Source organism: Thyridium curvatum (genome assembly GCF_004353045.1).
Source record: "Thyridium curvatum strain D216 chromosome Unknown NODE_21_length_474914_cov_86.438106, whole genome shotgun sequence".
Lineage (NCBI taxonomy): Eukaryota > Fungi > Ascomycota > Sordariomycetes > Thyridiales > Thyridiaceae > Thyridium > Thyridium curvatum.
Genome location: NW_022156776.1, coordinates 290013 through 309195, shown reverse-complemented (window position 1 = coordinate 309195; position 19183 = coordinate 290013). Strand labels below are relative to the sequence as shown.

At 59.4% G+C, this 19183-nt stretch overlaps 5 protein-coding genes across 5 annotated transcripts; 4 read left to right on the top strand and 1 right to left on the bottom strand.

The window, feature by feature from the left end:
• Positions 1-200: 200 nt before the first annotated feature.
• Positions 201-1912, top strand: E0L32_004458 (uncharacterized protein; the record flags this gene model as incomplete). The annotated part of the gene is made up of 2 exons (XM_031138871.1): positions 201-406; positions 472-1912. 2 exons carry the CDS (start codon positions 201-203, stop codon positions 1910-1912), a joined length of 1647 nt encoding a protein of 548 aa, XP_030997189.1.
• A 2259-nt stretch (positions 1913-4171) lies between these two features.
• On the top strand, positions 4172-7108 carry E0L32_004457 (uncharacterized protein; the record flags this gene model as incomplete). The annotated part of the gene is made up of 3 exons (XM_031138870.1): positions 4172-4408; positions 4470-4571; positions 4643-7108. 3 exons carry the CDS (start codon positions 4172-4174, stop codon positions 7106-7108), a joined length of 2805 nt encoding a protein of 934 aa, XP_030997188.1.
• Positions 7109-8166: 1058 nt separating this feature from the next.
• On the top strand, positions 8167-10573 carry E0L32_004456 (uncharacterized protein; the record flags this gene model as incomplete). Its single annotated transcript, XM_031138868.1, has 4 exons — positions 8167-8209; positions 8296-8456; positions 8546-9632; positions 9696-10573. 4 exons carry the CDS (start codon positions 8167-8169, stop codon positions 10571-10573), a joined length of 2169 nt encoding a protein of 722 aa, XP_030997187.1.
• An 856-nt stretch (positions 10574-11429) lies between these two features.
• E0L32_004455 (uncharacterized protein) lies at positions 11430-12356 on the bottom strand (the record flags this gene model as incomplete). The annotated part of the gene is made up of 1 exon (XM_031138867.1): positions 11430-12356. The coding sequence occupies one exon, from the start codon at positions 12354-12356 to the stop codon at positions 11430-11432; it is 927 nt and encodes a 308-aa protein (XP_030997186.1).
• Positions 12357-14072: 1716 nt separating this feature from the next.
• E0L32_004454 (uncharacterized protein) lies at positions 14073-19048 on the top strand (the record flags this gene model as incomplete). Its single annotated transcript, XM_031138866.1, has 2 exons — positions 14073-14755; positions 14878-19048. 2 exons carry the CDS (start codon positions 14073-14075, stop codon positions 19046-19048), a joined length of 4854 nt encoding a protein of 1617 aa, XP_030997185.1.
• Between the last annotated feature and the right edge of the window lie 135 nt (positions 19049-19183).

Sequence of the window (19183 nt, the reverse complement as noted above, 5' to 3'; positions counted from 1 at the left end):
ACTGACCCCCCGTGTCTCTTCGGAGATAACCAATCCGGAGGGATTGGCAAATCTTGCCAGCTTGGGGAATTTTGAGACCTCCAAAAAGGGGCCTGTCTATGAATCTGTGACGTTGTCTTTCTGTTAAAAGCGATGACTGGGCTGTTTTGATTGAAGTTCTCTATTCCTTGGCTTCTACACCTTCGTTTGGCTATCCCACCATGTTTTCCTTGGACACACAGCAGTGGCCCTTCTCAGGGGTCACCACCACGGCACTGCTCATCGTGTTGCTGTATGCGATTCTGTATCAATTGCAGTATGTCAAGAGGGATCCTAGGGAGCCGACCATTGTTGGCTCCTCTATTCCATTCATAGGCCATCCTCTGCAGATGGTCTTGGAGGGTGGTAAATATGTAAAGGAGCTGGGGTAAGGGTCTCTTAGGACACACAACCCGCGGTGGACAATTCATCTTGTCTGACTCTGGATTACAGTATTGTGCACCGCAGCAAGCAGATCTTCACTCTGCCGGTGCCGGGATCGCGCATCTACATCGTGACGGACCCGGCCTTGGCGAGCGCCGTGCAGCGGGCGTCCAAGGCCCTGTCCTTCACGCCGCTGATCGCCGACGCCACCAAGCGGGTCATGGGCCTCGACGCGGCGACCGTCGACATCGTCCGCCAGAATGTAGACCCGGAACCCGGCGAGCCCCGCGGCTTCCTGGCCGACCTCCACGACGTGATCTACACGAGCCTGGGCCCCGGCCCGCTGCTCGACGAGTTCAGCCTCGATGCGGCGCGGGAGATGGCGCGGCAGGTCAACGCCTTCACCGACGGCCTGCGGGCGCGGCCCGGCGGCGACGGCGAGACGCTCGACCTGCTCTCGTGGATGCAGCACCTCGTCACCGTTGGCACGGCCAGGTTCATGTACGGGCCCAAGAACCCGATCGCCGCGCACCCGGAGCTGGAGCAGGCGTTCTGGGACTTTGACCACGGCCTCGGCCTCCTGCTGATCAACGTCTTGCCCGCCGTCACGGCGACCAAGCCCTACCGCGGCAGGGAGGCGCTGGTCAGGGCCTTTGCCGAGTACATCGAGGCCGGGCACCACCACCGGGACGCGGCGGTCATCTCGCGCATGCACATCGAGACGAGCGCGAAGCACGGGTTCAGCCTGGACGGGCAGGCGCGCGGCGAGGTGTCGTTCCTGTTTGCGGGGATCATCAACACGGCCATCACGACCTTCTGGCTCGTGCTGCGCATCTTTGCCGACAGGGATATCCTGGCGGCCGTGCGGGCCGAGATCGAGGCCGCCGCGGCCTCGACGGTGCCGGAGGAGGAGAAGGAGGAGGAGGAGGAGGAGGACGGGAAGGGCATTGCCGACGACGAGATCGTGCTGGGCCTGGACGCGGTGCGCACGCGGTGCCGGACCCTGCACGCCGTGTTCCGCGAGTGCCTGCGCGTCGGGTCGGACAACTACTCGACCCGGCTCGTCAAGCAGGACACGCTGCTGGCGGACCGGCACTTCCTGGCCGCCGGCTCGGTCGTGCAGATCTCGGGCGGGACGATGCACGCGGACGAGGGGATCTGGGGCGCCGGGGCGGCGCGGGGCGGGGCCGGGTTCGACCACGAGCGGTTCCTGCGGATCGACGGCCGGGAGGCGCAGGTGCACCCCGCCGCGTTCCGGGCGTTCGGCGGCGGCAGGACGCTGTGCCCCGGACGGCACTTTGCGACGTCGGAGATCCTGGCGCTGGCGGCGGCGCTGGTGGCCGTGCTGGACGTGGAGGGCGACTGCGAGGGCGGGGGGCTGCGGGTGCCCGAGAAGAACGACCGGGTGCTGCCTATTCACATCTTGGAGCCTAGGGCCGAGGACAAGGTCGGCGTGAGGGTGCGGCTCCGGGGTGGAGGCCCGGGGAAGAGAGTGAGGATTGTGGCATGATGGATTGATTGTTCACGAGCACATAAGGAATGAATGTCGTTGAGGGGCGGGTTCCGTTCTAGACTCTTCCTGTTCATGCTTTAATTTCATATCACTTACTTACTTGGATCTCACTGGTTTACCTGGACAGATGAGATGCCATACACCGTTGTGCTACGGAGAGCCGCATAGTGGCGTGGAGGTTGCACAGCAGCACGAGGCTACACAGGCACAGACACTGCCCTCCCCCCCCGCACAATGCTTTTTCTTCGCCAATGTTGGACAAGAGCAACGAAGGCTTGCATTCAGTGCATCCGCATCCATCCACCCATCCATCCATTGGGATACAGGGTTCAAAAAGCAAGCCTACCCGTCTTCTTGCCGTCGAAGGCGTGTCCAACGAGCGGCCCCGGATAGATAACGGCCAGGGTTACCCACATCGATACCCACATCGAGCGGCGAGTGCCGATCGATCGACCCTCTTTCTTGACTGATGCTTATCAGGGTGTGTGTGTGTGTGACTACAACGAGTGCCTACCCGGTAGGCAGCTGCTGTAGCTCTGCTTTCAGGCATGGCATGTGAAGTTGCCTGGCTGCATGCCTCATGCAGCCAAACCCTGAGAGGGGAAGACTATTGAGATAGGATAGTAAGGTAGTGAGACATCCAGGGCCCTCCGGATCCGGCCAACCCGATGTCGGTTACTGCGCGTGTCCTGTCACTCGGTTGCAAGAATCAGATGGATGTCATGTCTACCTATGTGGTGTGTGTGCGTGTGTGTGTGTCAGCGCAAGTGAAGTCTGTGTGTACCAATTAGGCAATCCGCGATTTGACACCTTGCCGGCTTCTCCTGGCGCCAGAGATGATGCTTGCCAAAAGAGGGAACGACTTTGGCGCTGAAACCAAGCGCTGGAGCCACTGGGTCACAGGGTCGGGTGAGGGCCTGTCATAGCGCCGTGGGACTTGTGACCCAGACCCAGACCAGACCCGACACCATCCGCCCACGGCGTCTATCTTTGGGACGATTCATAGGGCCAAGAAAGAGAAGGAGAAAGTGCAGCAAGGGGAGGAGGTGAGGAGGAACCTCTGGCGAGTCAACATCAGCCAGTGTTGCACGAGTTAGATACCTACTAGGTAGGTAGGTAGGCAGCCTAAGCTCTCCCTCACTGCTCCTCTTCTCCTCCCTGGCGTGGCCCGGCTCCGGTGGTTTTGACTGGCTGTAGTGCACTGTGCACATCGAAACGTGCTGAACTACCCGTGGTATGCTCCCCCTTGTGGGGACTAGACTGTGTGACGGCTACTGGTTTAGGTACCTACTACTGGGCTGTGGTGGGCACTGGGCTGCCCGCTATCAATGGATCAATCAATGGGTCTTTGGGGAAGGATAGCGTCCACCACGATGGATCCCCGTCCCATCCATGCCCATCCCGTCCATCCCCATCATTGGCATCTCGCCATGCAGCAACAGCCAGTCCTCCGCTGACCTTCCTCTTCCTCTCCCTCATCCTCGCCATCAATTGTGGACGCCCATCGCCGGGACGCATGCTCCTGGCATTTTTTGGATTTCCTTTTCATTCCAATTCTGCATTCTGACACATTCCTCTGCTGGGCCTGCGACTCTGTGCCGTCTTAAGAATGACTCGATGACGAAAGAAGGTGCCTTTGGGATCACGAGGCTCGCCGATTCGCGGATGACTACACACAGTCTTGGGACCATCAGAGCATTGTAATCTTGGGCCCCTCCTTTGACCAACGGACTTTACTATTGTTTGTGCAAGCCCTCGTTCATGCTGCTGTACACCTCGCTCGGTTCTAATGCGGTCAACAAAGCAGCTTATCGGCCATATCTACCTCTCTTGCACACGCCGCGCACCGCAGAGCTTGCCCCTGCAGCTGCATTAAGCTTCCCACCGTTGCCTGCTTCCAGACCTCAACCAGCCATCAGTAGGCTTCCAGTCTAGCCCCGGTTGCCCCACGAAACCAGTCATACCGGTGGAAACCTCTGACGAATTGTGTGCTTGGGCTCTAGCATCGCACCTTTTCAGCAAAGAGCTCGGGGAACCAACTATGGATGCGAGCGTCCGCTGGACCATCGATTCCCCCTGCGCTTGAGCGACAACACCATCCGGCGCCAAGCAGTAACCGCATGCTGCTTCCCGTTGCTTCCTGCAGTCGATCCTCTCCGCTGACGGGAACCCCTGCGGCTTGTTGACCAGCGCTTGCCAGGACTTGTCCTTGATGCATCCGCACTCGTCCGCGGCCCTCTCCATCAGTCGCTGAAGATGCATCAACAATCTCGTCACCCGCCCCGGGTGACCTCGCCCGCAACGTCACCACAGACCAACCCCACACGCACGAATAACCCGAGAGACGCACCCAGTGGCCCGAGCCGGTCACGCGCGGGCTCCGAGGCGGCCATGCAGCAGGATGGCGGCTCCGGGCCTGCAGAGGGCGCCGAGGGTCCCGCGGCGCCAACGCTGAGCAAAGAGTCTATCAAGAAGCTGGATCAGATCATACAAGTATGTCTATCCTTACCGATGAACGGGTCAAAGTACCATGAAGGCTAATGGTGGGCGCCAGAATTTCCATGCGAAAGCAGCCGTCCTCATTCTCCAGTCGCGAATGAATGTCACCCCTTCGGCGGCTAGTAGACGGTCCGATGGGAGGAAAGTTAACAAATGGGTGCGTGTTGTCGCATTGATGCCATTCCTCGACACCTGATAGATTGCAGGCTGACATCTGATGATGCTTAGTTCCAAATCGAGACCGACGATATTGATGACTTCAAGGAAGAAATGCGAATATGGAAGACCTGTGGAGGATTCGAGAACCGGCCGCCGCCCATGATCATCGAGACCTACATCGATGCATCGCAATTACCGCCCGGCAAATCGTTGGTGATATTGGACGACAATGGAAGGAGGCGAGACGTCATGGAGGTCCTGAACTCGTCGGAATCCTCAAGTGACAGCAGCCCCTCTAGAGCGAGAAGGCGGAACACGGAGATTGTGCTCGAGCGCTGGAAGATAGAACTCAAGTGCCTCCCGAACAACACCTCCGAAGACTTTGGCCCGCTCCTGCCGACCATTTATAAGAGAAGTATCATATTCTTCCGGTCGCTGTTCGTCAGCACTCGCGTCATGCCCGCCTGGAAGTTTGCCCAGCAGTCGATGACCAAGGCTGTGTCACCACCCTTGGCGGTACGATGCCGGGTCTTGTCGGCCGAGAGCGAGGTCACCGGCTACGATCCCCTGAGACAACCCCTGCTGGATGGCAGAGATGTTGTGACAGACTATATGTTTGGCGACCTGGAGGTGCCGGTGGGCAGATTCTATGCCTCTGTGACGTACAGAAACGACTGCAACTTCCGAGTGGACGACTCGGAAGCTTTGTTGAGCTCCCGCTTCATGGGCATCGACGACCAGTATTTCAAACCTTCGTTGCCGCAAAGGACTAGGTCAGGCCGCCAACCGCGGTCGACAGAAATAGGCTCGCTGCCGAACAGACACGGCAGACATCAGTCGGAGCAACAGCAGACTTACGGCAGCCTTTCCACCTTTCACGGCACGGGACCATTGGGGGCCAGCCCCATATCAGCATTGCGAGCTATTCGACCTCCAGGATCGGACACTAGCTCGCCTCCGGCGTCCATACCCACGAGTGTCGAACCTGATCCGCCAAACTCACTACCAATCTCTGGCAGATCATCGACGAGGCCATCATTGAGAAACGTTGAGGGGATGGCTAGGAGACCGTCTGTTTCGTTCAATCCTTTCAAAGCTGGCTCGCTATCCGGCTCACCTCGGATATCAGATGAACCATCGTCGCCTCACTCTCTGACTAGGCAATCGGGTCTGAGTGCGTTGACGCAGGCGAGGAATAGGTCTTCTCTGACTGCTGGCATGGCAGCATCATTGCGCGGAGGGCCCCCCGCGGCTGACCCGGGCCCCAGCTCGTCGCCTAAGCCCACGCCGAGTCGATATAGCAGCAGCTTCACGCACAGGAGAAATAGACCCTCTTTTAGCGGGAACAGCAGGCAGGGCGATGATGATCAGGGCAGCAGTGGGAAGCAGAGTCTATCCTCATCCGTAGCCCAACCCGGTTCTGGGCTGCTTGCAGAGCCCGGTGGCGGCAGCTCGGGGTCTTTCCAGACGGACGACGACAACATCTCGGAATTCTTGAAAGCTCTCGACAGCAAGAAGACGCTGCAGAGCTTCGAGGCGTCCAAGAAGGGAGAGTCGGCAACGAAGAGGACGGCAGCTCAACTGTCCAAATTTCATCTGATGCGAGACTCGAATATCGCCCTGACGGAATCAATGAACTCATCAATGCAACTGAACTCATCAATGCAACTGCACCGCTCGTCAAGCTCGTCAAGCCGTCAGTTGACGAGCGTCCCGGGCGCCTCGATGTCCGCATCCTCCTCGCCCAGCAAGCCCTTGTCTCCTCACACTCCACACACACCTGCGATCCCGTCACGCCTGAGTGAGAACTCTATCGCAGATTACCAAGGTCCCCAGGCTAATCGCCGAGCTGTGCCTGATGTTGTTGCGACCGAAGAAGAGGGAGAAGAGGCGCCAGTCAGCCAGGAGGGCACGAACGCCATTGATATCCCTCTGTCGCCGAGGCTCATCCAAGTGAACAGGAGGGCCAGCTCTGTAGCCAACCGCGGCGCAGATGATGAAGATGGCGATGTCCCTTACGGCGGCCAACGCAGCCTTAGCCTAGGCGCTGATGAAGGTGGCGAGCCTCCCACGTTGAGCACCTTGCTACGCATGGAGCGCGAGTCTGGAGACAGAGCTGCTCTCCAGCCTGCTGCTGAGATTAGAACCTCGGCACAACCCGGATCTCTATCCTCTGGCGATCGCGAGGAGAAGCAGCCGCCGAGCGGCCTGTTGTCCTCGGGATCTGCATCATATCGATTGAGATATACCGGAAGCCCGAGGACTCGGTCGAGAGCGACACCGCCTCAGTCGTCACGAGGCAGTTTTGTAGGCTCTTCGACCAGCAGGTACCCCGGCAGCCTGACTAGAGGACCCGGTGACGGCGAAGCGGATGATGAACCGCTTGTCTTTGACATGTCAGAGATAGGCCGGGAGCTCAACAGACGTAGCCTCGAGGAAGGTCGCGGAGGTGGCAGCACTGGGTCCGCCTCTGCAGACCGTGCTGGGTATGAGCCTCGCGGCACCAGAAGAACTGGCTGGCAAAACGCTGGGTAGTGCGCGCCAGTCTCTTGCGGGTAAACATCTTCACGAACGAGAGGTTTTTTTTTGTTTTGCGGGCACGCAGGAGAGGGCTGGGATCATCAAGCAAGCTTTTTTACTTGTCTTTCATGTATAGACTGTCACTGTTTCTTCTGCATCTCATGCATATACGGGGTTTCTTTCTCTCTCCTCTCTTCTCGTCGGAGACATGATCAGTGGGCACCATTACGAACAGAAACAGGACCAGAGGCAGAAATTGTTGAGTGTCGTGGGCAGTAGGAGCGGCGGCGAGAGCGAATACCCTGGTGAGAATGGCTAGTAGCTCTTTGCGGGTTTGCATATAGGTTTCCCATCAGGATCTAACTACCGCATCGATTACACAAATATGGAAAGAATTGAGGATACAGCATCCCATCCCCATCCCGCTTGTGCACAAGGCAGGCCTAAGGGAGAGTACGCGTAAATGGGCAATGTCGAAGCGCGAAGCTTCGTCACGATGTGATAAGTTGTGCCATTATAAAGAGAACACAACCACACCCACCCACCTGTTTCTAGTAGTGGGGGGAGGCGGAGATATGGATTTGGGTGGGTGGCGCAAGCAGACGGGCCTTACGCAATGGGGCACTGCTCTGCTCTGGCGTGTCTTGCGAAAAAAGGGTGACCTCAGGCCCCATGATGTGGTTGATGCTCCACCAAAAGAGTGACTTTGGAGGAGTGTTACCACATGGAAGCTCAACCAGGCACTCCGTCATCAGCCAAGCGAGGCTGTTCTTCCTCCCCGACCACCACAACCTCCACAACCACACGCCAAGCTTGCGACGCCTTTTCCCCCCTTCCCTGGAGGTCCATCTCAATCTCAACCTCACATCTCGTAGTCACCCGTCGGCTCGAACCGACCTGCCTCTGTTCCGCGACATCCCCCATCGCCTTCTTGGCAGACCATAAGCTACCTAGCTGGGAGCTCACCCAAGTCGCCTGAACCGCAGTCTTAATCAGGGAGATTACGAGTCTGCAGTCTATCCAGTTGCCTACCACCACCACCACCATCACCTGCCTCCTCGGCGCCGCCCATCATGTTCCGAGCAGCGGCTCCTGGGCCTTACGATGAGGTCGTCGGTACGTGATCCCCCGATTTAATGCATTTGACAGAGCTCTTTTTCCCAGAGGAAGCCATACTAACAGTCCCATCTGCGCGCCATCAGCCAAGGCGACAGACGAGAACCTGACCTCGGAGGATTGGGGCGCGATCATGGAGGTTTGCGACCGTGTGGCCAGCGACCCGAATGGACCCAAAGAGACGGTGCAGGCCATGATCAAGCGGCTTGCGCACCGCAATGCCAACGTGCAACTATACACACTAGAGGTCTGTCTCTCCCGCTCCGCTTGACCTTCTCTCCCTTTTACTCCTTGGAGAGGACTTCTCCATGCTGACATCCAGATTCGCACCCACAGCTCGGAAACGCCCTCAGCCAAAACTGCGGCAAGAACATGCATAGAGAGTTGTCCTCGCGAGCCTTTACAGACGCCCTGCTCAAGCTCGCCAACGACCGCAACACCCACACTCAGGTTAAAGCCAAGATCCTGGAAAGGATGAAGGACTGGTCCGATATGTTTAGCAAGGACGCCGACCTGGGCATCATGTACGACGCGTATTACCGGCTCAAACAGAGCAACCCGCAACTACAGCCGCCCTCGGCACCTCAGAAGAACAGCCTGACGGAGGTGGACCGGCAGAAGGAGGAGGAGGAGCTGCAGATGGCGCTGAAGCTGTCGCTGCAGGATGAGGAGCGCAAGAAGAAGGCGGCCGAGACCAAGTCGTCCGGCGCCGGGTCATCTTCTGGTGCTGCCGGTGCCTCGGGGTCGGCGGAGGAGCCACAGCCTCTGCAGCCTGTGCCTTCGGGTACTACGGCTGCCACTGTGTCGAGGGTTCGGGCGCTGTACGACTTTGTGCCCTCGGAACCCGGCGAGCTGGAGTTCAAGAAGGGAGACGTGATCGCGGTGCTCGAGTCAGTGTACAAGGATTGGTGGAGGGGCTCGCTCAAGGGCAAGACGGGGATCTTCCCTCTGAACTATGTCGAGAAGCTGACGGACCCCACGCCGGACGAGCTGCAGCGCGAGGCGCAGATGGAGGCTGAGGTCTTTGCCGAGATCAAGAACGTCGAGAAGCTGCTGACGCTGCTGAGCACGTCCAACACGGCACCCCGGGAGGAGGACAACGAGGAGATCTCCAAGCTCTACCACCAGACGCTGGCTATTCGACCGAAGCTGATCAAACTGATTGAGAAGTACTCGCAGAAGAAGGACGACTTCACGCAGCTCAACGAGAAGTTTATCAAGGCTAGGAGGGACTACGAGGCACTGCTGGAGTCGTCCATGTCGCACCCACCGCAACCGAATTACCAGCAATATGCTATGAGGCCGCACCCAGGGGTACCTGCCGGATATCCCGCGCCCGCAGGGCCGGGTTATCCTGGCCAGGCGCCACCGCCTCAACAGCAGGCAGACCCAAGATACTATGGCACTCCGGCCCCTCAGCAAGGTACGGAATATGCTTAATCTAGGCCCTTAGGGTTAGTACCTTGCAAACTAATAATAGAATTAGACCAACAACCTCAGTATCCTCCCGCTACGTCTCCGTCCCCTAACTTCCATCGTCCCGGCGCCACGCCCGCTCCTGCTCCCTTCTACATGGCCGGCGCGGAGGTGCCCGCTGCCCACGGGGCACCCCCTGGGCCCGCCCAACAGCAATACCCACCTCGTGACCAGGGGCAAAGAGTGCCGTCGGCAGGGAAGCCGCACCAGCCCGCGCCGATCCAGACCTCGTCGCCGCCGCCGCCACAGCACAACGCCTACGCCCCTTACTCCCACGCGGTGCCGCCGCAGGGCGCGCACAACCCCGCCGGCAACCCGCAGGAGCTGTCGACCTCGGTGTACGACTCACCCGTCGCGACGCACAACCCCAACTCGGCCGCCACGTACTCGTCGTCAGTCTACTCTCCCGACGAAGGCCCCAGCCGGCAGTCCAGCTACGGCGGGCCCGGCGGTCCGTCCGCCCCGCCGCCGCCGCAACAGGCGTACCAGACGTACGGCGGGTACCCTCCACAACAGCAGCAGCAGCAGCAGCAGCAGAACCCGTACTACAACGACGGAGCGTCTGACGTGGGCGGCCCGCCGCCGCCGCAGCCGACGGTCCAGGCGCCGCCTGTGCCGGTGCCGCAGCAGCAGCAGCACCAGCAGCCCTCCCGGCCCGAGACCGTCATGACGCCGCCGCCGCTGCAGCCGAGCGGGCCTGCGTACGACGCCCGGCAGACGCTGCCGAGCCGCGTCGGTCCGGGTCCGAGCGCGCCGCTCGTCGGGGGGGCAGAGCCGCAGTACAAGGCGTATGTGCCGCCTCAGGACGGTGGGGCGCCGAGCGCGCCGGGCGGGGGGCCGGGGGATTACTACCGGCAGCAGCAGCAGGCTGGGGGTGTAAGTTATTGATGTTGAGGGGATGGGGTGGGTGGTGGAGAGGGGGAGGGAGAGACAAAGGGGAGAAATGTTTTGGGGGCAAGCCATATATGATTTCTTCGTCTGTTGAGGTCCTGGGAATCTTACACGAGAGGATGTTATCGAGCGTGTTGCCCTGCGATGATGAGGGGCTCACCCTAGTTTTTTTCCGAACCCGGTGGTTAAAGATGGGGGCGGGTCTATTCTTCCAACTCTTTATGACAAGCACATGATGAACTCATTTTCTGGCGAGTTTTGGGCCGGGGATGGCTTTGTGGTTCCGAGTTTTGATGTAATGTATCACGTAACGTGGCATACCTATTTATCTCTGCAACACATTATCAATCTTTGTTGAAAATCTTGTCATAATTACGTTCGGTCGGTTCTGCTCCGGACGTTGAGAATGGGCGAGTGTTGCTGTGCCGTGTATAGAAGATTGTTGGGCATTTTACTAGTTCAGGACAAGATGGTGGCCCTGGTTTTTGTTTTCGACACACCGAGATCCAGTATCACAAGACCTGGCTGGGCAGTCTGGGCCAGGAGACAGGAAGAAACTAAAGATCTAAAGAGACTCTCGAGAACAGCCTTTACCTTTATATCATAATGTGTCGGAAATTTGTGTTCTATAAAGATTCAAGCTGTAGCATAGGCCGGGCTTTGGTTGTCTACAAACAGTATACACCGAAAGTTCAAACTTATAACTGCCACCGCCTTGGTCTAATCAGCCTTTGAAGCGTTTCTATTTGCTTTGTTTCAAGAAGACACTCTAGTACCGAGACAATTTCACAGTACCATTCCTGAACTCGTCCTGGATGCTGCACCACAGGTTCGACACCCATGTCGCCAATACTCAACGAGTCTTCGCTACCTCCAACGGTCCCCCAGGTTTCGTCGCCGTGATAGCCACATATCTCCACCGGTCCCGTCCACGGTAAGACTCGACGCCAGCCACCGTGTTGATGAAGTACCGCTCCAGGCCAAACAGCGAGACCACCAGCCAGGGGACGTAGGCGACGGCGCAGAACAGCCTCGCCATGGGCCTGATGCGCTCCGAGTAGTCGCGCACGACGACGTCCTCGAACCCGGCCTCGGCGAGCATCTGCGCGAAGACGCCCGGGTGCGACAGCTCGTTGGTCGGCATGGCGGCGTAGTCGTTGATGGCGCGCATCGACCGGGCCAGGGCCTCCTCCTCTCCCTCCTCCGGGGAGCCCTCGGCGGCCAGGTCGTGGTCGTACTCGAAGAGCGCGAGGCGCCCGCCGGGCCGTAGGACGCGGTGGAAGCCCGCCAGGACGGCCCGCGGGTCCGTGGCGTGCACGAGGGTCTCCATCGTGTAGGCCCCGTCGAGGGAGCCCGCCGGCAGCGTCTCGAGGTGGTGGTAGTCCATCTTGCGGACCGAGACCTGGCCCGGGCTGGAGGAGCAGCGCGACGACACGTTGCGCTGCGCCTTGGCGACGTGGTGGTCCGTGACGTCGATGGCCCGCACGCGGTGGCCGAACTTGCCGGCCAGGCGCAGGGCGACGTGGCCGACGCCGCAGCCGGCGTCGAGGAGCTCGGCGCCGCGGGGCAGGGCGAGCAGCTCGGCGAGCTTGTCCTCCATCCTGCGGAGGGCGCGGCCGATGGGGAAGGGCCAGTAGGTGTCGCGCTCGTAGTAGCCGAAGTGCCGGGTGCCGCCGAGGAAGATGCGGTAGCCGATCCTCGACTCTAGGGAGGAGTAGTAGGTCTGGAGCTTCGGGTTGTCGTTGATCAGGGGCTGGCCGTCCGGCTGTTCCGCCGCCATGGCTGCGATGGAATAGTAATAGTTTGAGAGAGAGAGGGTTGCGTAAGCACAAGCTTGCGGTGGTGTGCAGAAGAACGAAGAGGGACGTTCTGCAACACAATTCGAATAAGAGAACACAAGACCAGATAGAATGAAATCTGTGTGTGTGAAGTGCCTGTGAGCCGGATGAGGATTGTGTGTAAGAGGATGGTGGTAGTCTGCTCAAGTCAGCCAACGACGTCTGGGGCGGAGGTTGCACGGGCTAGCAAAGAGCTGATTGGCCACAGCCCAGATATTCGTGTTATACCGCTGCTTACCACCGTGAGCTGTCGGTCATACAACACATGTGGCGCATAGTCACTGTATTGAGAGAGTATAGAGATAGTTTGTAGATAAGTCGAGAGTCTATAGGATTGTAAAAGCATCTCATCACACGTCATCCTTGACTTTTGGGTGACGTGCACCTAGCTAGACATGGAGAGTAACTGCACTTGTAGGCTGGATATCATCTACCGTTGCTTCTACCACTGTTCCTTGCAATGGCATTTTCGTTGTTTCCATGTGTCTGTCAATCGGTTCACTATGGATATGTTCAAGACTCGGTCAGATTTGCTAGTCAAAAAGTGCATCCGTATAGAGTCACATCAACACTCATTTGTCTTACACCCGGATGAATATATCACTTACAGCTCGCCCTAATATAGACATTTTAATACAGCCTGGGATGAGCTACTGACTAGGCTGAGTGCAAGAACAGACGCAAGCCAATACCAAGGATCATCAATCCATGGCTAGCTGTGCCCTTCGTGACGCGGATGCGTCGGTAACAATATACTTTATCACGGCTCTGTGATACGGTATTGTGATGTGAATATTACCCCTCATTCCGGGACGTGAGAAAGCGCATCGTTAAGGGGCCCGGGATGGCCCACGAGGAGAGGACAAGAGGACAAGAGGACAAGCACAGCCCGGCTCTCCGCATTTGGCTTGGACGTGTGACAGCCGGAAAGCGTGTATTTTGGAGCCAGAGCGTGTCGCATTCCACGACGACGGGCGATAAACCACAGATCGGGCACACGCAGGGGCCACGGGCTCTGATTGGATGTAGCTGGAAAGTAAGCTCCGGGGAATCTCGACTAGACACGCCAGAGTGACTCGACCAAATAATAGCTTCATGTGCGCCAGAACAGGGATTAACTACCCTCTCTAATCGATAAACCCCCCACCACCAAATCAACGCCTGGGCACTCCTAACCACATCGCATTGTATCCTCATTACGTATCCCCCCCTCTGTCGCGTCTATATCCTCTACTCTCCTCCCACATCTCTCGACTATTCTACGCAGTCCGAAGTCTTGCTCTGCACGACCGATTCGTCCGGCCGAAATTGTACCCGTCAGTCATCCTCATATAAAGTCCGAATAGCTTATCTCCAACCTCGGTGGTGGCGACTTATCTCGAACCTTCCCTCCCAAAGAACAGCCCTAACACCCACGAAAAAAAGACACATTTCTGCCTACCACCGCGACCATAGACGAGCGCATCGTACGGAAATCCATTGCTTTCCATCCTCGCAACGGGAAGGTCTCCCTGCGCTTCTACTACCCGCACCTTTAAATACGCCGTGGTCCTCCGAGACTCACAGCGAGGTGCGATTCTCCCCTTAGAAGCGCGGAGGACCTCGAGGGAACCCATCCGACACCCTGCCCTCGATAACCCGCAGCCTCTCCCCGGCTAATGAGTCACCTACTCTGGAAATACTACTGGGAAGACGATGTCGACCGCTTCCGCCGTCTCCTCGCCCCAGTAGGCGCAGCAGCAGGAGGGCCGAGCAGCTTCACCACCCCCGGCGGCGCGGCCTTTGGAACATCGCCGCGCAGCGCCGGGGCGGGCGGAGGGGCCGGAGGTGGCGCCGGCGGTAGCAGGGCCGGCGGGCGCAAGATATCGGGCCACCACTTCGGGAAGCAGGGCGCCGGCGCCGGTGGCGCGCTGGGCAAGGCTGAGGTGAATGCGCGGGACCGCGCCGGGCTGACGCTGCTCTTGCGCGCCGCCAGCTCGGCGGGCGGCCATGCGCTCTCCTTTGTGCGCGCGCTGCTGGACCACCCTGCGGTCGACCTGTATGCGCAGGACCCGGAGAGCGGGTGGAATGCGCTGCATCGGGCGTTGTACGCGGGAAATGTCTCGGTGGCACGCCTCTTGCTGGAGAAGGAAAGGCGGGACCTGCTGACGAGCGTGAGCGGGAGTGGGAAGGTGGTTGTGGGGAGGCTGATCAAGACCAAGGACCACGAAGGGAACAGCCCGTTCGACTTGTATAATTCGACGATCGGGGAGAGGGCGCTGAACGTCCTCGACGACCTCGCGGCAGACTCGGACGAGGAGGGGTCCGTGAGCGAGGCGGAGGAGGCTGTTGTCGATGCGATGTTAGTGTGGAACTCTCCCTCTTTGCTGCGTTGCTTGGTTGCAGCAGTCCTGTCTTGCTTGCCTCGTGCTGTTCTTAGTTTGTCGAGTCAAAAAGTTGGATCTGACAAGAAATCCGCTGCAGGAACTCGGGCGATCTCCAAGCTCTGATCGACGGCGACGAGCTGTTCACTTTTGGAAGCAACAAGAACATCTCGCTCGGCCTGGGTGATCAGGATGACCGCCAGTATCCGGAGCGCGTCTATTTGAAGCGCCCGGACCATCTAGTCCAGCGATTCTACGAGGAGTGGCTGGAGGAGTCCGGTGTCGAGGGCCCTAGCGGTCCGCAGAAGCTCGAGTCGATTCCAGCTCTGGTGCACGGCCGGCCTCTGGACATCCATGATGTCGTACTGTCCAAGTTACACAGCGCCGTACTCACCACGGATCCTGTCTCCAACCTGTATGTCTGTGGCGTAGGTCGTGGAGGAAGACTTGGTCTCGGCGATGAGAACACGCGATTCACATTCACGCCTGTCCAGGGCGGTCTTGCAGACAGGAAGGTTGTCAAGGTCGCTCTGGGCCAGAACCACACTATGGCTGTCACTGATGGTGGCGAGCTGTGGACTTGGGGCTCCAACACGAGTTCTCAGTTGGGCTACGCACTGCCACCTCCGGCCAAGGCGGATGAGGACCCCATGAGCACGACACCGCGCAAGGTGTTTGGCACGCTCAAGAATGAGGCCATCATCGGTGCTGCTGCCTCTGCGATACACTCCGTCGCGCATACAGAAACCTCGCTGTACTGCTGGGGCAAAAACGTTGGCCAGCTGGCCCTGATGGATGCTGATTCGCGCTCGCTCGAGGTGCAGCAAACGCCAAGAAAGGTCGCCGCATCTCTGTTCCCTTGTCCGATCGTCATGGTCAGCGCAATCGACAAAGCTACGACGTGTCTCCTCGCCAATCACACTGTCTGCGTCTTCACAGCTTTTGGCTACAACATTGTCAAGTTCCCCGTCTCAGATCCCATGCCGAACCTGCGGTTGTCTGGCAGCTCGTTTCCGGCACGGTTCGACCCAGGACGCGGCCGCATCAACTACATAGCGTCTGGCGGAGAGACTATCGCTGCGGTCGGTGGCAGAGGTGATTTGTTCACTATGCACTTGAACCACAACGCTGATGCGAACACTTCGGCAACGTCGACGACGAACCCGTCCAAGATCAAGGGTGCGGTCACCCAGCCGCAGTGCATTTGGAACTCGAGGAAAGATGGCGTCCGGTCTGTTGACGTCGGAGAGCACGGCTCCGTCATCATCAGCACACAATCTGGCGCTGTCTGGAGACGAGTGAAGCGTGCCAAGGCCAAAGATTCGCACGTCTCAGGCTCCAAAGACTTCAAGAGCAAGGACTACAAGTTTCAGCGTGTCCCTTATATCACCAAGGTCGTGACCGTCCGGAGCTCCGTCTTTGGCGCCTTCGCTGCGATCCGCAGGGACGTGGGCGTGATGAAGGAGCAGATTACCATCGATGATCAGACATTGTGGGATGATGTTGCGCCACTTCTTCCTATCGAGGACTTTGTCGCTAGCGAGCCTTCGAGCAAAGACCAGGACCATCTGAAGTTTTGGGATGCTGATGTCCTGAGAGAAAAGTTGGGCTCCGTGGCTTACGAGGTGCTCAAGTCCCCGGACCTAGACAAAGATTTGGAGCAATTCCTGGTGGATTGGCGATACAGAAACGACGAACTCGGCACTGTTGTCTGCAGCTCCATCGCCCCAGAGTTGCAGGTCCCAGTCCATAGTTGGGTATTGTCTGCAAGAAGCCCTGCCCTCAGAGCTGCACTGTTCGCCCACAGAAAGAAAAGTTCACGCGAACTGCCAGAGGCTGTCTCTGATGTCCTTGCTATTGACCAGGCAGACGGCAAGACCGTCATCACGTTCAAGGGGCTGGATCTGATCAGTGTACTCAACTTGGTACTCTACATGTACACGGACAGGGTCATCCCTGCTTGGAACTACACGCGACAGGCACCTCCTTTGGCCTACCGTTATCGTCAAATCCGGACGGAGCTGATGAAAATAGCCCTGCGCCTGGACATGCCTCAGCTTGAGTCTGCGGTTCGCTTGCAGATTGAGCCCAAGAAATCGATGGATCGGGACTTCGACCGCGCCTTCAATGACCGCCGTTTCTTTGAGGACGGAGATGCGATCCTAGAGCTGGATGGACGGGAGGTCAGCGTCCACAGTACATTCCTCTGCCAGCGATGCCCATGGTTCGAGGGTCTCTTCAACGGTCGATCCCGTGGCATATGGCTGGCTGGCCGGCGCGAGGCTGAGGAATCGGAGAAGGTCAAACTTGATCTAAGCCACATGGATCCTGCCGCCTTCCGTTATGTCTTGCGACACCTTTACGCTGATGTTGGCGCGGATCTGTTCGACCACGTCGTGTCAGCTAGTTTCGAGGATTTCTCCGACCTCGTTATGGACGTCATGAGTATCGCCAACGAGCTGATGCTCGACCGCCTGTCGCAGATCTGCCAGCAGGTCATTGGCCGCTTTGCCAATTCGCGCAACATCTCGCACCTGCTCAACGCCATCAGCCCTTGCGCGGTGACCGAGTTCCGCGACGCCGGCCTCGAGTACATCTGCCTGCAGATGGAGACGATGCTGGAGAACCACCTCCTAGACGATCTCGACGAGGATCTGCTCCTGGAGCTGGACGAAGTCGTGCGGGACAACCAGCTGGCGCAGATGCCGTTTGCGAGGAGCGGCAGGGCAGAGGTCGAGCTGCTCGAGCGCTACCCCGAACTCGCGCAGGACATTGACGAGGAGAGGCAGATTCGTGTCAAGGAGCTCGCCTATCGCGCACGGGAGAAGGACGACGACAGGAAGCTCTCATCGTCGTTCAAGGCCAAGTTTGGCAGCCTAGACGAGTCCGCCCTGGCCGCGTCGCCCTCCTCGGACCGGGCGAGGAGAAAGTCCAAGGCCGGGCGCAATGAGCCGTTTAGCCCATCGCTGCGACCGAAGGCTTCGCAGGCCGACCTCATGTTTGACATGGACGATGAGGTGTCCTCGGGCCTGAGCAGCCCTCTCGCCGGCATGACGCCGAAGCTTACTCCGGCAGACGACCAGCAGGTGCCCGGCACGCCACTCGACCGCTTGGGCTCGCTACCAGATGGCAAGGGGAAGAGCGTCCTGCAGTCTGCCGAGTCGCCGGCCTCCGTCTCCCCGCTCCTACGGCCCGTGCGGCCGACCATGACGCCGTCCAAGCTCTCGGCGGAGGCAAGCCCCTCCGGCCGACTCGGCAACCCCTGGGGCCCGGCGCATCTGCAGACCGAGAAGCTGGATCTCAAGGAGATCCTGTCGGAGTCCACGCCAAGCCGCTCCGCCCTGTCCGCTGGGCTCGCCTCGCAGAAGGCCAGGGACGCGGCGGCCGCGGCCAAGGCCACGCCGCCGTCAAAGATGTCGCAGAAGGAGCGCAAGAAGCAACAGCAGCAGCAGGCGGCGCTGGCTGCCGAGGAGGCGGCCCACGCACAGAACAAACCGGCGTGGGAGACGACGACGACGCCCAAGTCTCGCCCGGGACCGTGGAAGGCCGTGTCCGTCCCGCGGGCCTCTCCGCTCATCACCGTGTCTGACGAGGCGAAGCCATCGGCCCGTGCCCCCATTGGAGCGAAACCCCTCGTCGCAGCCGAGTCGTCCCCGTCGACGCGGTCCATCCCGCGGCGCACGGCTTCTCCAGACACCCGCTTCGCAGGGCAATCGCGGACGCCAAACGCGAAGAACACGCCCCCGCCTGCGTCTTCGTCGTCTTCCAAGCAGCAGCAGCGGCAGCAGCAGCCGCTCGTTCCGCACTCCAAGTCGTACATGGAGCCCGCGCCCAAGGCGGAGCCCGTGCTGGGCGTCAGCATGGCCGACATCATCGGCCAGCAGAAGCGCGAGCAGGAGAGCGTCCGCGAGGCCGTGGCCAAGCGCAGCCTGCACGAGATCCAGCAGGAGCAGGCCTTCCAGGAGTGGTGGGACCAGGAGAGCCGGCGGACGCAGGAGGAGGAGGCGCGCCGGGCGGCGATCGCGGCAGCTGCTGCGGCGGCGGCTGGCAAGGGAAACGCCGGCGGCGGGGCCGGGGGCGGAAACAACAAAGAGAAGAGCGGCGGGCGGGGTCGGAAGGGGAACCGCGGCGGTGGCAAGGCTCCTGCTGCTCGTGGAGGAGGAGGGGGGCCAGGCGGCGGATCGAGGGGAGGCAGGGGAGGTGGTGCGCCTACGGAGCGCGGGAGGACGGGGAGAGGAAAGGGCGGTGCGGAGGGCGTCAGATCGTCGTGAGGCGAGTGAGTCGAGTGACTGTCTTTTGGGATCACAGGACAAAAGAGCTTGGTCGAAGGTGATTGGGACTGATTTCAGGGGCGTTATATGGCGAAGCTCGCAGGCCCCTTTTTTCAACCGGCCGGAGCGAGAGAG